The sequence below is a fragment of the Callionymus lyra genome, chromosome 14 (genome assembly GCF_982586985.1).
Source record: "Callionymus lyra chromosome 14, fCalLyr1.hap1.1, whole genome shotgun sequence".
Lineage (NCBI taxonomy): Eukaryota > Metazoa > Chordata > Actinopteri > Syngnathiformes > Callionymidae > Callionymus > Callionymus lyra.
The window spans coordinates 15,125,863-15,139,614 of NC_141831.1; the positions used below are offsets into that span (position 1 = coordinate 15,125,863).

General features: G+C 36.7%; 1 protein-coding gene across 1 annotated transcript; it reads left to right on the plus strand.

Moving 5' to 3' along the window:
• The first annotated feature begins 229 nt into the window (after positions 1–229).
• aspa (aspartoacylase) lies at positions 230–12,099 on the plus strand. Its single transcript, XM_087807971.1, has 6 exons — positions 230–682; positions 4,952–5,147; positions 6,264–6,357; positions 7,747–7,854; positions 9,444–9,553; positions 10,956–12,099. Exons 1-6 carry the CDS (start codon positions 444–446, stop codon positions 11,145–11,147), a joined length of 939 nt encoding a protein of 312 aa, XP_087664097.1. The 5' UTR covers positions 230–443; the 3' UTR covers positions 11,148–12,099.
• Positions 12,100–13,752: the final 1,653 nt, after the last annotated feature.

Here is a 13,752-nt window from a genome sequence, read left to right on the forward strand (position 1 = left end):
ACATTCTTATCCCTATAATTCAGAAATAAATCTTCTAAAATGTCCAATATTCTTTTTAATTCGTAACCTTTTAAATGAAATATAAAATTCATATATATATACAAGTTTAAAAAATAATATATTAGATTGAAAAACAATTTTTAAAAAATATATACAGAATTTTGTTAATTATTAATCATTTTATTCTCGTCACGTGATCATTTGTTAATCTTTTTGTATTTTTCCTTCCTCCCCTCTGGTCCCTCCTCGCTGACCGCCAGCAGGTGCAGCTGCTCCTCTCTCTCTCTCTCCCAGTGGCTGCTGCTGCTGCTGCTTCATGGCGGACACGTTACGCAAGCGCACAGCGAGCCTCGCTCTTTAAACAGTGAGACAGTGAAGCTCACGCTGGAAACTTCCACCGTGAAGACTGTTGTTGTTTCCACCCCGCGAGCCCCTCCGGAACCATGTCTTACTCCGGCAGCCTGTGCTTCAGCGAGGCCAGGAGGGTCGCGATTTTCGGCGGCACCCACGGGAACGAGATGTCCGGCGTGACGCTGGTCAACCTGTGGATGAAGAACGGCGCCGAGATCCAGAGGAAGGGGGTCCAGACCAGAGCCTTCATCACCAACCCGCGAGCCGTGGAGAAGTGCGCCAGATACGTGGACACGGACCTGAACCGAGCCTTCACCTCAGAGAACCTCAGGTACACGAAAACAAACAAACACGTCCCCCGCTGTTAAAAATGGATCCACGTGGAAATATACATATTTTGGGGTGGATTTGTGTCACGATTATGTCAATGTCAGCAGACAACAGGGACTAGAAAGAATCCGGACTACAACAGTCACGTGTCATTTTTCCAGCACGCTGTTTTGATGGTGGTGCTGGTGTGTTTATCATCTGTCGGGTCGCCTCCCCTTCCTCCTCCTCCTCCTCCTCCTCCTCCTCCTCATCATCATCATCCCCCCTTCTTTAAGCGGAAAGTGTCGCTAAAAAACACGCAGAAATATTCGTGTCGTGTGGTTGGATCACGAGGCTCCTCCCCCTCGTCAGTGTCAATCATATCCCATAATAACAAAATGTCAAAGAGGTTCTTGTTTACGTAATGATTCCCAGTTTTAAATCCTGTCAAGACTATCTATGGACCAGACCTCGGAGTTTTGGCCCTGGGTTCACAGGGGTCCTCGTGAGGTCAAAGTTCATGTAGGAACTAAACCTCGTTTTTCTTTTTTTTTTAATCTGTATTTATTATCTATAAATATGATTAATTATATGATTACTTGTGTAATATTTATTATTTAGGTTAATATAAAAAATATATTTGGTTAAAAAAAATATTTTTAAATAGATTTAACATTTAGAAAAGTTATATGAAGTAAAAAAAATTGTTGTTGTTTTTTTAAATAAATTGGAAAAAAATAGGATTCTGTACTGACACCACAGAAAATCCTGTAATATGTTGACAATACTGGAAATAAAATATTCTGATATTTAGCTTGATTTTAATACTTGATTTTAAACTTTTTTTCCTTCCTATTTATTTATTTTTGCTTGATGACTCCCCCAAAAAGCCGCTGTACAAAATGTGGCCCCTGAGCAAATTTAAAGTGATAGTTCATCCCAAATTTCACCCATTTTCTACTCACCATTGTGTCGTCTAATGGTTGGGATTATTTATTTTTTTCCGAACTGTAATCTGTTCCTTTTTAGAGATATTGACAAAAAAGTTTGTTCATTTTAATGTAGCGACTGGAGCTCAGTTGTCTTCGTCCAAAAAAGACACTTTAAAACATCCAAATACCTCCATACTGCTCGTCTGTGACGTCCATCTTGTATTAAAGTCTTGACAAGAGGAATTGTTCCAAAAAGAACCATTAAAAAAGTCTATATTTAAGGTTGTTTTTAGCAGATGCTGCTAGGTTAGCTACTAGGCTAGCTGCGAGGTCATCTTCATCCTAAAAATACACATTAAAAACGTCCAAATACCTCCATACTGCTCGTCTGTGACGTCCATCTTGTATTGAAGCCTCGACAAGTGGAATTGTTCTGAAAAAAACACATTAAACAAGTCTATATTTTAAGGTTGTTTTTAGCAGACGCTGCTATGTTAGCTACTAGGCTAGCTTCGAGGTCAGCTTCATCTTCGTCTAAAAAATACACATTAAAAACATCCAAATACCTCCATACTGCTCGTCTGTGACGTCCATCTTGTATTGAAGCCTCGACAAGAGGAATTGTTCCGAAAAAAAAACATTAAACAAGTCTATATTTTAAGGTTGTTTTTAGCAGACGCTGCTATGTTAGCTACTAGGCTAGCTTCGAGGTCAGCTTCATCTTCGTCTAAAGAATACACATTAAAAACATCCAAATACCTCCATACTGCTCGTCTGTGACGTCCATCTTGTATTGAAGCCTCGAAAAGAGGAATTATTTCGCAAAAAAACCCCACTAAAAACTACAAACATGCTTAAAATATAGACTTATTTTTTTCTGTCTGGCCTACTAGTTCAGTCTAGGAACTTCCTACATGATGACCTCACGCGTCACAAATTCTAACCTAAGAGTAATCAATACATTTTAATGTTTTTCGTTTTAAAATTATTACATCTTTTTATTTGGTGATCCCTGTTGGTCACTTGAATGTCCTCAGTCAAATGTTCCGAAGCGTCGTTTAATCTCTCAATTGAAGTTTCGTTCACGCCGAAAAAAGCTTTTAAAAAGAGCCTCGGTGGCGCTCGACGTCATCACGTAGGAAATGGTAAGTACACCTGAAAAATACTTGAGTCGAGGCTTCAATACAAGATGGACGTCACAGACGAGCAGTATGGAGGTGTTTGGATGTTTTTATGTGTCTTTTTTGGACAAAGATAAAGACGACTGAGCTCCAGTCGCTACATTAAAATGAACAAACATCTTTGTCTATATGTCTAAAAAGGAACAGATTACTCTGAAAATAATTCCAACCCTTAGTCGACATGAAAATGAGTAGAAAATGGGTGAAAATGTTGGTTGATATATCACTATAATACTCCACTAATGACATAGAGAGAACCTTCAAGATGACCTCAAATCTCGTACGCCTATAGTCGTGTCTGGTAACACTCAAAATATTTTTTTTTCTACAGGTAAAAGTATACAATATTATTAGTTTAGTTTACTGCTACACACAAAAAGTAGAGGCCTGCAACATTAAGGAGTTGCTTGGAGGAGTAGTACTTGTTAAAACTATTTTTTTTACACACACCAAAAAATGGTCGCCTTCGACAGTTTCTCGTTGGCTCGTATAAAATATCTCCTTATCTTATCTAATTGTCCTTCATCGGGTTCACTTTCTACCGCCTCAGATCGTAAATGATCGACCCCTTGAACCATCGTCCACGGTTCGACGTCTACCATATCGGGCTCGTTTTTTTTCAGCAGTAATGGATGAACCAGATTAATGTTGCTTTTAGTCTTCGCCCCGGAATCCATTTACCTTTCATAGGAGAAAGCGTTTTCTTTCTGAGACCTTGTACGTTTTCCTAAAGTGTAAATGTGACTCACGTTCTTGCATTTCAATAATCTCGTCACCTGCTCGATGACTTAAGCCTGTAAAAGTCTGCGGTGTAACATAAGGAGCTTAACTGGAGTCTCGAAAACAAACACTAATGAAATACACAGAGAAATGCTGCGTGGTTTTAGTGTTCAAGGGTCTGTTGGAAAGTGGTGACGAGACGAGGCGGTTGAGCTGCTGTTGTTAGTAACGGTTTTATACAGTAGGATCCTGGGAGGAGGCTCTTGAGAAAGTCAAGTAAAACGCATGAGGCGTCATTCACGAGTGAGTGACTGTTAAAAAAAACCACACATGTGCTTAAAATGTTTTTAGACATCTATTTTTGGGAACTGTTCTGTCTTGAATCTGTTTATCTGTACAGAATGAAACACGATTTAAAGTGAATGACATTAAATCACGATTGATCAAAAATAAATACAGATTAAGATGTGATTACGAATGTAAATCGTTTGACAGCACGACATGTGGCCCTTTTGAATCTATCCATACGGCCCCCATGAGAAGAAAAGATGTTTGTCTCATGGCCGTCTGTTATTTTAACACTAGTTCAACTCCACATATAATTTGTTTATTGACCCTTTTCTCATATTTTCTTCATTTCATTTTTTTCTTTTTTTATATATATATGTTTTTTAAATTAAAGTGCTTTTGTATCACAAATGTAATTAAAATGAAATGAAATATAACACAACTTATTTTATGGCATAATTACACTTTTTCTCATTTTATTTTATATTCCATTTTTTTAATATATGATACATGCTTATTCATTTCTTCATAATATTTAAATAAAATAATATTAATATTTAAATAAAAATACTTGAAATAATAAGACTTCATTTTATTTAAGAATGTCCTTTTATTTATTACTTTTTCAAGCGTTTATCCAGTATTTTTTCTCCTTGCGGCCCCTTATAACACTCACAATATATTTAATATATATTCATTATATATATACGATCAACATTATTCTCCGTGTATACTTGTATACTGTATGTTTTTTAAAATTAACTTTAAAATTAACTTTAGGGGAATTCGGGGACAAATTAAAAAAAAAAGACACAAGGAACAAGAGTATTAAGAAACAGGCTCTTTAACTTTTTTTTGTCATGTATTTAAATATAGTATCCCAAATATCAGATTGGATAATTGAACTAAGTTTTATTTATATAAATAATAATTGTCTACAGGTTGCCTCAAGCTGAAATATTCAAATATTATATTTTCTTCTTTGGCAAAATAAAAAAAAAAACCCAGTAAAAGGAACTTGTTGCTCCAAACATAATCTAGTACTAAGGTAATATGTTAGTAAACCAGTTTTAACCAGGCCTCCTGGATGAGTATATGGTCTGTGAATGTTTGTGGTATTTAGCTGAACACATTAACTCATGTTGTTAATGATGTCTTGCTGCCCTGCAGCGCCCCTGGCGGCGACGACCTGCCCTACGAGGTGCAGAGGGCTCAAGAGATCAACCGCTTATTCGGACCCAAAGGGAGTCCGGAGGCGTACGACGTGATATTCGACCTCCACAACACCACGTCCAACATGGGCTCCACTCTGATCCTGGAGAGCTCCAAAGACCACTTCAACCTGCAGATGATGAACTACGTCAAGGTGACGACGAGAGTCCAGTCTGTGTTTAAAGCATTTAAACAACAAATACAATTGTTTATACTAGGACGACATTTGTATTTTCATTTAGAAAAGCTACTACTTAATCAATATTGACTTGAAAATGTTGAATTATTAGAATTTGACTATTAAAATCTATATTTGAAAAAAAATCATCCTTCAAAAAAATGCATGGCGTTTTAAATTCATTATAAAAATGTTACCAATATTTTGATATTGTAATTATAAGACTAGGAATTCAAATAAAAAAGTTTAATTGGAACAGTTATTTTTTAATAATTAATTAGAAAATCAAACTCTATAAGAAAAAAATAAAACATTTTATTTAATAAATATTCTTAGCCTCTTTAATTCTATATAATAAATGTTGTCACTATTAAACCAGCATTTTCCATTGAATTTTAAAGGCTCCGAATGAAAAATGATGGAATTTAGAACGTTTGTTTTTTAATGATTGGAATAAGAATATCGAACACTATGTTTAAAAAAAATTGCATTAATTTAGCAAATATTTTTAGCCTCTAAAATCCTATAGAAACATGTAGATACAATTAAACCAACATTTTCCATTGAATTTAAAAGGCTATGAATAAAGAAAAATGTAGAACATTTATTATTATTATTGTATTATAAACAAGCTTAAAAATCCCATCGTTTCAATTTTGAATTAATTCAACCTTTCATTATAGAAATTATAAACCAAAAATTCTCAATCAAGTTAAAAAAGTTATTTAAACACAGATTTAATTTAATTTTTTTTGTAATTCATCTAAGTCAAAAATCAAAACGTAAAAAACGAACAATACTCTCTGATCCTCATGCTTCAGGATTAGCGGGACTATGGTATGTGTTGATAAATAACGTGAATTTCTCACATTTATTTACAACCAGGAATACACTGTGGAACTACTCGTCGTTTAAAAGGAGCTGCTACTTAAAAAATGAATATGCATTTATGCAGATAATCGGCTTTTCTTAATATTTAATCCCTTTTACCTTTAACTGGCCTAATGTTCGAGTGACGCTTCAACCTGCCAGTCTTTCTTAATGTCGAGCGATGTGCACAAAAATGTGAGTCATCGCCTGTTTGTGTTGCAGAAAGCCATTGCTCCGGCCAGCTGCATCGTTCTGCTCAACGAGCATCCTCTTCTGAAATATTCCACCTCACGCTCCATAGCCAAGCATCCTGTCGGTGAGTCACTCGTCCTCGGTCAGTCTGGTGAGAATCCTGCTGGAGAACATGGTCGTCCTTCAGAGATCTGTCTCCAGACATTCTTTTGTGATTCAAGACTGTGGAAGAATTCAAGTGGAGTGAGATGTGTGAGTGTGATCCTGCTGTGAGTTCTTCTCGTGGAGAGTTGTTGACCAGCAGTGTGTGTGGTCGATCGCAGACTTCCTTCTTCTTCAATGGCAACAACAGTTTAGTGGGAAGTTCCTGGTTTGACTGGATGTTCTGCCAGAGTCTCTCACTGTGAGAAGAACATTCAGCCACTGTTCCTTCTCGGCTTCTGAACAAACGTTTTCGGGGGTAACAAGGACAACATTTATTGAGTGACAAGAAGATTATTCATTGAAACTTTTTTCTTAACGTACAAATATGTGGTTAAATGTTTTACCACCACAGAAAACTTGAAATAGATTAGCATAAATATGAAATATATAAACATTAGGGGTCTAAAAACGTTTTAATACACTTATATACAACTATAATTGTTATTCACGACATATCAATATATATACAATATTTGACATCAATGGTATTATATATATTTATATATTTTATATTATTTATATATTATTCTTTTCCTTGACTTTTAAATCCTTTTTTTTTTACTTAGTTATTTTGTGTTTTATATTTCAATAAAGTGAGCAATAAATAAGATGATTCATAAAAAAAAAATACTATCAACATTCAAATATTCATGGCATTATGTTCATTTTTGTGTTACAAACAAACTTCCGACCATTACCTCCTTTGCCACAAAAGGAACAATAAAATTCTGCGAGATCCCAGCGATGACTGAGGACGAGAGGATGCAGTCGACTCCGTCAGCTTTAAAACTGACGTTTGGAAATTTGTTTGGACTGATTTAAAAAAAAAAAAAATGAAAGTAGTTTCAACTTCGTCAAGAGTCATGTGGCCTGAAAATAGTGCAACACCAGAGTCAAGTACTCGACAATATTCAACACTACTTGTTCCTACAGTATCACAATACATCGCTTTGTTTCCCCTGTATCGTGACACGTATGGACACACCGCTAATAAACATCAATATAGAGTAACGTTACAAACATATACATAACATATTAAAGTAATAAATATGTTAAGAGCGGCGACACATCCTCCACAACCAGTATCCTGAACCAATCACTGCAGCCATGTGTTCACAAATACACATTCAATGTTGGTACATTTCAGACCTGCTAAGTCTAACACAGGGATTGTTCAGGCACTGGGGCTTGGTTTAGAAGTTTGGAAACATTTGGTGCTATTATTCGTGTACAATTATGTGAACGCAACAATCTTGTTGTGTGTGTGTGTGTGTGTGTGTTGAAGGTTTAATTCATGTTCTTTGCACAGGTCTGGAAGTGGGACCCCAACCACAGGGTGTGTTGAGGAGCAACATCTTTGAAGCAATGAGAGTGATCCTGAAACATGCGCTGGACTTCATTGATCTGTTTAATGCAGGTGAGAAATATGAAAACTGTTTTTTAAAACATTATATTCTGACGTTCTATGGTTGATTCATGGTGTGTTACGCAACAACAAACCCTCTGATGCGTGTGATGTCCTCTCTCTCGCCTGAAAGCCAGTTGAGAAATGAAAGCTACATCTCCGGTTCACTCGTGGCTATTAGCACGAGTCGCACGTTCCCTCCTTTTTAATGTGAACAAGAGCCGGTGCCAAGGTTTCAGGCTGTCGCTGCTCCTCTGAAGCGTATGCATTTGAATGGACCTGCTTGTTACGAGTTGGTCGGCCTCCACGTCGTTCTGGTGCCAGGACTGTGGTCGGACCGAACCGCACTCAGAGGATGGTTTTGCATGGCAATGAACGCTTGTTGTGACTCTCAGAGGACGCGTTTGAGGTCGGACTGGATTACACTGACGATCATTGTGTTGTGAAGCTTCAGTTATGTGTAGTTTTTAGTCCAAACACGTTTAGAAAATCTGATTTGAGAGTTGAAACACAAATCAAAATTTTAACTTGCATGTTAAGGGGGCGCACGGTGGCACAGTAAGAAGGTTGCTGGTTCGAGTCCCGGTTGAGACAACCTTTCTGGGTTGAGTTTGTATGTTCTCCCTGTGTTGCATGGGTTTACTCCGGGCACTCCGGTTTCCTCCCACAGTCCAAAAACATACAGAGGTTGATTGAGAACTTTGGGAAATTGTCGATAGGTATGAGAGCGTGTGTGAATGGTTGTCTATCTTTGTGTGCCCTGCGACAGACTGGCATCCTGTCCAGGGTGTCCCCTGCCTCTCGCCCTATGATATTGGGATAGGCTCCAGTCTCCCTGCGACCCCAACCTCGGGATAAAGCAGTAGACCCGAACCCGCGATAAAGTGGTAGACAATGAATGAATGTTATTGCAAATATTTTTAATACTGACAAATCAGATCTTTCAAGAGATACCTGTGTATTCTTTCATCTTTTTCCTACTGATCTTTGTCCTATGATGGCTCAGGCTGTCATAGCTGAAGTAAGGGGAAGGAAGTGTGGGGGGGGGGGGGGGTCATAATTTGAACTATATTTTGTGAAAGAAAAGGTAATGCATTAATTAGGGAAATATTAAACAACTGGTTATGATACAGAATTCGGTAAAAAAAAAATTAGGAAAGAATAAAAGGAACGATGAAATCCTAGATCCCAGCAATGACTGAGGACGAGAGGATACAGTTAGAGAGTTATGTTGTCTGTACATACTGAGACACCAGAGGAAAGTTTTCAGCCAATACACTACCATTGTTTCGTTGTTCTAAGCGTATCGCAATAACTCGTATTGTTCCACCTGTATAAAATATATAATGTAAAATGAATGTACACAGGTTGTACTGTACAGTAGATCTAGAATTTCCAACACCTGCTGCTGGATCAAAGAACTGCGGCAGGTATGTGAGGATCTCATAGACATACTGTACCTAAATATGGTAGTCAATACAGTTATCATTAATGTGTGGAGCTTCTTTAAGTATATCTTAAGAAACTGGGTATCAAAGTACCAAAGTGAATCAATTAAATGATTGATTTTAATGGTGATGACGCCACCTCTGTTTCTGTAGGTATGGAGTTTCCTTCCTGTACAGTTGAAGTCTACAGGGTGCTGGAACGGGTCGACTACCCCAGGGATGCTAATGGGAACATCATTGCTATGGTGCACCCCAACCTGCAGGTAACAAACACTTTTGTTTTCCAGAAATGAGAAACTAATTTGGTTCTTTAGTATGATTAAAGTGTTACAGGGTAAGAAAAAAATCACCAGCATGTGACTTCATACCGTCATGCTTCACCTCTGATTGGAGGTTGCCTCATTCAGAAGAAATGCTTCACTAGATCACTTGTACAATTTGTTCTCGGATGATCTCTATTTAAAGAACACACTCAAATCAAGAGTCACCTGAGTAGGCTATTTTTAGAGATATAAAGAAACCATGTCTCAGACCTGTATTTGACACATTTGTGTTCAAGCTCCAAAACCTCAATCCTAGTTTTGTGTCAGTGTTTTCCAACATTGACCCCCATGTTTAAATCATTTTTATAACTTCACCACATGCATAAATAAACTTGACATATCGTAATGCTTCAGGCAGATTCTTGGTGGGTCATCCTGTTTGACGAGGATGAAACTCGTCTTTCCTTGTGACAGATAGCTTCAATAAAAGCGTTTACTTCTGTGCCTATGAGCAATGAAACCACTGACCTTGTGAGAGAAGCCATCTCTCTTCATGGAGATACTGCTGCATAACTCCATGAGTTCCTAACAATGTATTGTTGGTTCTGGCAAGATTGTTGGCCTTCTAACCAGAGGTGTGTATTGTCAAGAATCTGGGGATACATATCACGACACAGGGGCAACAATACGTTATATTGCGATATATTTCGATACTACAGGAACAAGGATATATTTGTAGTATTGTCCGAGTACTTGACTCTGGTGTTTCAGAATTTACAGACCACATGACTCTTGGCGAAGTCGTAACTGCTTTCATCTGTTTTGAAACCAAAATATCTCCAAACGTCAGCTTTAAAAGCTGCTGGAGTCGACTGTATCCTCTCGTCCTCAGTCATCACCGGAATCTTGAAGGAATTTATTGTTCCTTCAGCTGCGGCTGGAAGTTTAATTGCAACACAAAAAGTGAATATATTTGCATGATTATTAGAAACCAAAAAGATTTAAATTAATTATTTCACTCACACTTTATTGAAATATAAACCATAAAAGAACAATAAATGAAATTAAAACGTGATTTGAAAGCAAAAAAAAAATAGATACAGTGATGTTGAATATCAATACAGTATCGTTAAAAATGTTATTGAGACATATTGGTGTATCGACATTTTTTCACACCCCTACTTTTAAAACTTGGTGATCTTACAAGACTTTCTATTCATTCGAAAACTGAGTATTGTTGATTTCTTTGGTAATAAATGCACACCTTTCATTGTCCCTACTCCACTGTTGCACTTATTACCAAGTCCCTAGTTCATCTCTGCACATTAAGTAAATCTTACTTTAATTGATCGAGAGAAGGAGATTAAGTTGCCCAACTTGGTGTTTTTTTCTTTTGTTTCAGGACTGCGACTGGGAACCACTGAACCCCGGAGACCCCATGTTCCAAACCTTCGACGGAAAGACGATCCACTACCAGGGCTCTGGCACCGTCTACCCCACGTTCATCAACGAGGCGGCCTATTATGAGAAACAACAGGCGTTCGTCACCACCAGACGGGAAGCGTTGATGGCCAGCGCCATCAGAAAAGCATAACCACATGTCCTCTGGGGTCTAGCTGTGATCAACAATATCTGTTAGGTATAGAACCCCCGCTGTACAGACGACGCACATTTTTCAGCATATGACATATGTGACCTCACATAGCGAACCCATATTTTCCACTCTTGATTCAGTCTATACGTGTTTAATTTTTAGACGATCAACTATGCAAAGGACACAAGCAGTTTTTGCAAAACAAAGTCACTGTGAAAAGTCTTTGATTTACAGACTGGTACGTTGTTGTGGTATATATTTATGACACTGCTGTTATTTAAAAAGATCATTAAATCTATTTTATCATTTTAGGCTTAACTATGTCATGTTTTGAATTTCTATACCACTGTCGGTACATTTTTGATTTAATTGCTCAGGAAATATATATATCGATGACCCTGCAACCTTTGACCCCAAACTGTCCTTCTTGAAGAATATATGTGTGCACTCCTCGGGACAAGTCCGTGGCCTTCCATTCAACCTGCCTGTAACTCCAGTGGTTGCATCCGTGGTGCTGTCCTACCGTTGCCTTAAAAGAAAGATTCAAGTGAAAAATTGCACAACAAACTTGAAGATGTAGATTTTTTGTGTACGATAACACAATTTTATTTTGATAAGATATATAGCGTCTCTTCCGTTCCTTCGTAAAAGAAAAAAACAAATGTTTTTATAGTAATCTATATTTTTGTGTGTGTTGATTTTGATATACTCGTACTGTGTGTTTGGTTTGAAGTGACGTGTACAAAGTGTCAAGTTAAAAAAAAACAATAACCTCTGTACCTTCTGCCATTCGAAGTCTTTGTCATGTCTTATGTATTCTGTGTATCTTTGTCTTGACTGTCATAAAAGCTAATAATAATCTATTTTTCGAGTAGAACCATTGATCAAATTAGGAAAATTCACTGTGTTTGCAGTTATGTGGGATCCAAGAAATAAACACAAAATGGCTCTATTTATGTGTTTGACTTTCATGTGAAATTCTGCATTTTACAGATCCTTAAGTGGAGAAAATAAACTGCTTGTTTGGTGGTATGTTAAATCTAACACAACAGCAGAGAGGAAAATGCATTTTGAGTTATTTAGTGATATTGTTTACATTATAAACACAGTAAGAATTTGAGGTCTAGTCTTATAATTATTGATAAAAACAATGGTATATATTGATAAATGAAGCAGTTGACGACGTTGGGAAAGTATGTCACCATTTATATTTGTTGAGCTCATAAATTAATCTATTTACTCTACACTCTGAATCATTTTAATTTCTTTTTCTGGGCAAAAGGGGCTGCGAGACGCCACCTTGTGGATTGGAATAGACTGTTTTTATGCTTTCAAAAAGGCTGGGTCTGGCGCCCCCTTTTGGTGAAATTAACACTCGAAATCATTGAGTTTTTGATGTAGTGAGGGTGAAAAAATTATATAAACAATAAGAAATTAATTTCCCTGGAACTGTGTTTCTACATCTTGTAAATTCTGGGTTGTTTTTATTCAAAAATGTAAGTTCAAAATGCCTTTGCTTGCGGTGACTGACCAATAGAGGGCGCGATACAATAGCTCTCTTTTCAAAGGCCTCTGCTTCCAATTATTTCAACTAATATTTATTCGATTTATTCATTCATTCATTAATGTATTTAAAAGGGATTTTATATCTATATCAAGTTAATGTCTGCATCAATTTAAAACTAGTGATTGTCTAGTTCTGGGTGACTCAAAAGACTAGGATAGTCTGGAGAAGGAATCTTTAAATATTCTTACATTTTATTCCTCTCATTTATTGTCATTATATGGGCAACGTCCACGACTCACTGCACAGACCTATACATAGCTCCCATGATGGTGACGAGGCTCGATCAATTCTTTTTCCCTGGCAACAGAAAGCTTTTAGCAGGGCAATCTTTCAGTTCTGGGATGGATTCCAAAGCAGGCAGTGGAAATTATAGCAGCACCCAACACTGCCCACACATCCTCTCCCGCCTCTCTGCAGGGATGACTTTGCCTCATCGCATCTAGGTTTTATTAGTCTGCAGTTTACCATCAATGTCGTCCTTGTCCACTAAAATGTGTGTTTGTCTTTTCTTTATGGTTTGTTAGAGCAGTGGATATTTTATTATAAATGTCTATAAAGGTTTGTCTCTTGAACTAGTTATGTTATATGAGGTAATAGTATTTATTTAATCACTTCTTAATTCAAAACATTTACCCTAAAATATAAGTACGTCTGTGCAGTCATTGCGTTGTGTTTTTGCTATTTGAAAAAAATGTGTTTCTTTATTTTTTTTCAACCTATTTTTACTGATATACTATTTTTTATGAACTTGACACTCTCTTTATCGTATTGTTTTTTAATAGAAATATATAAATTATAGCTTAAATATACACTTTGGATTTGTCGATTTGTTTACTCTCAAACCGGAAGAAGATTTTACCTGTATAGTGCTTAAAGAGAAATGATGCGTTTAAGTACTATAGGAAAAATTAAACTCTTTTGGCTCAGGAAAATAAAGTATGTAAAAATCCATTATTTTTTAAAATATATATATTTTTAAGTTACGCTGTTTTTTTCTAGGTTTTCTAAAGGGTAATTTAAATGTATTTTTTTTTTTTA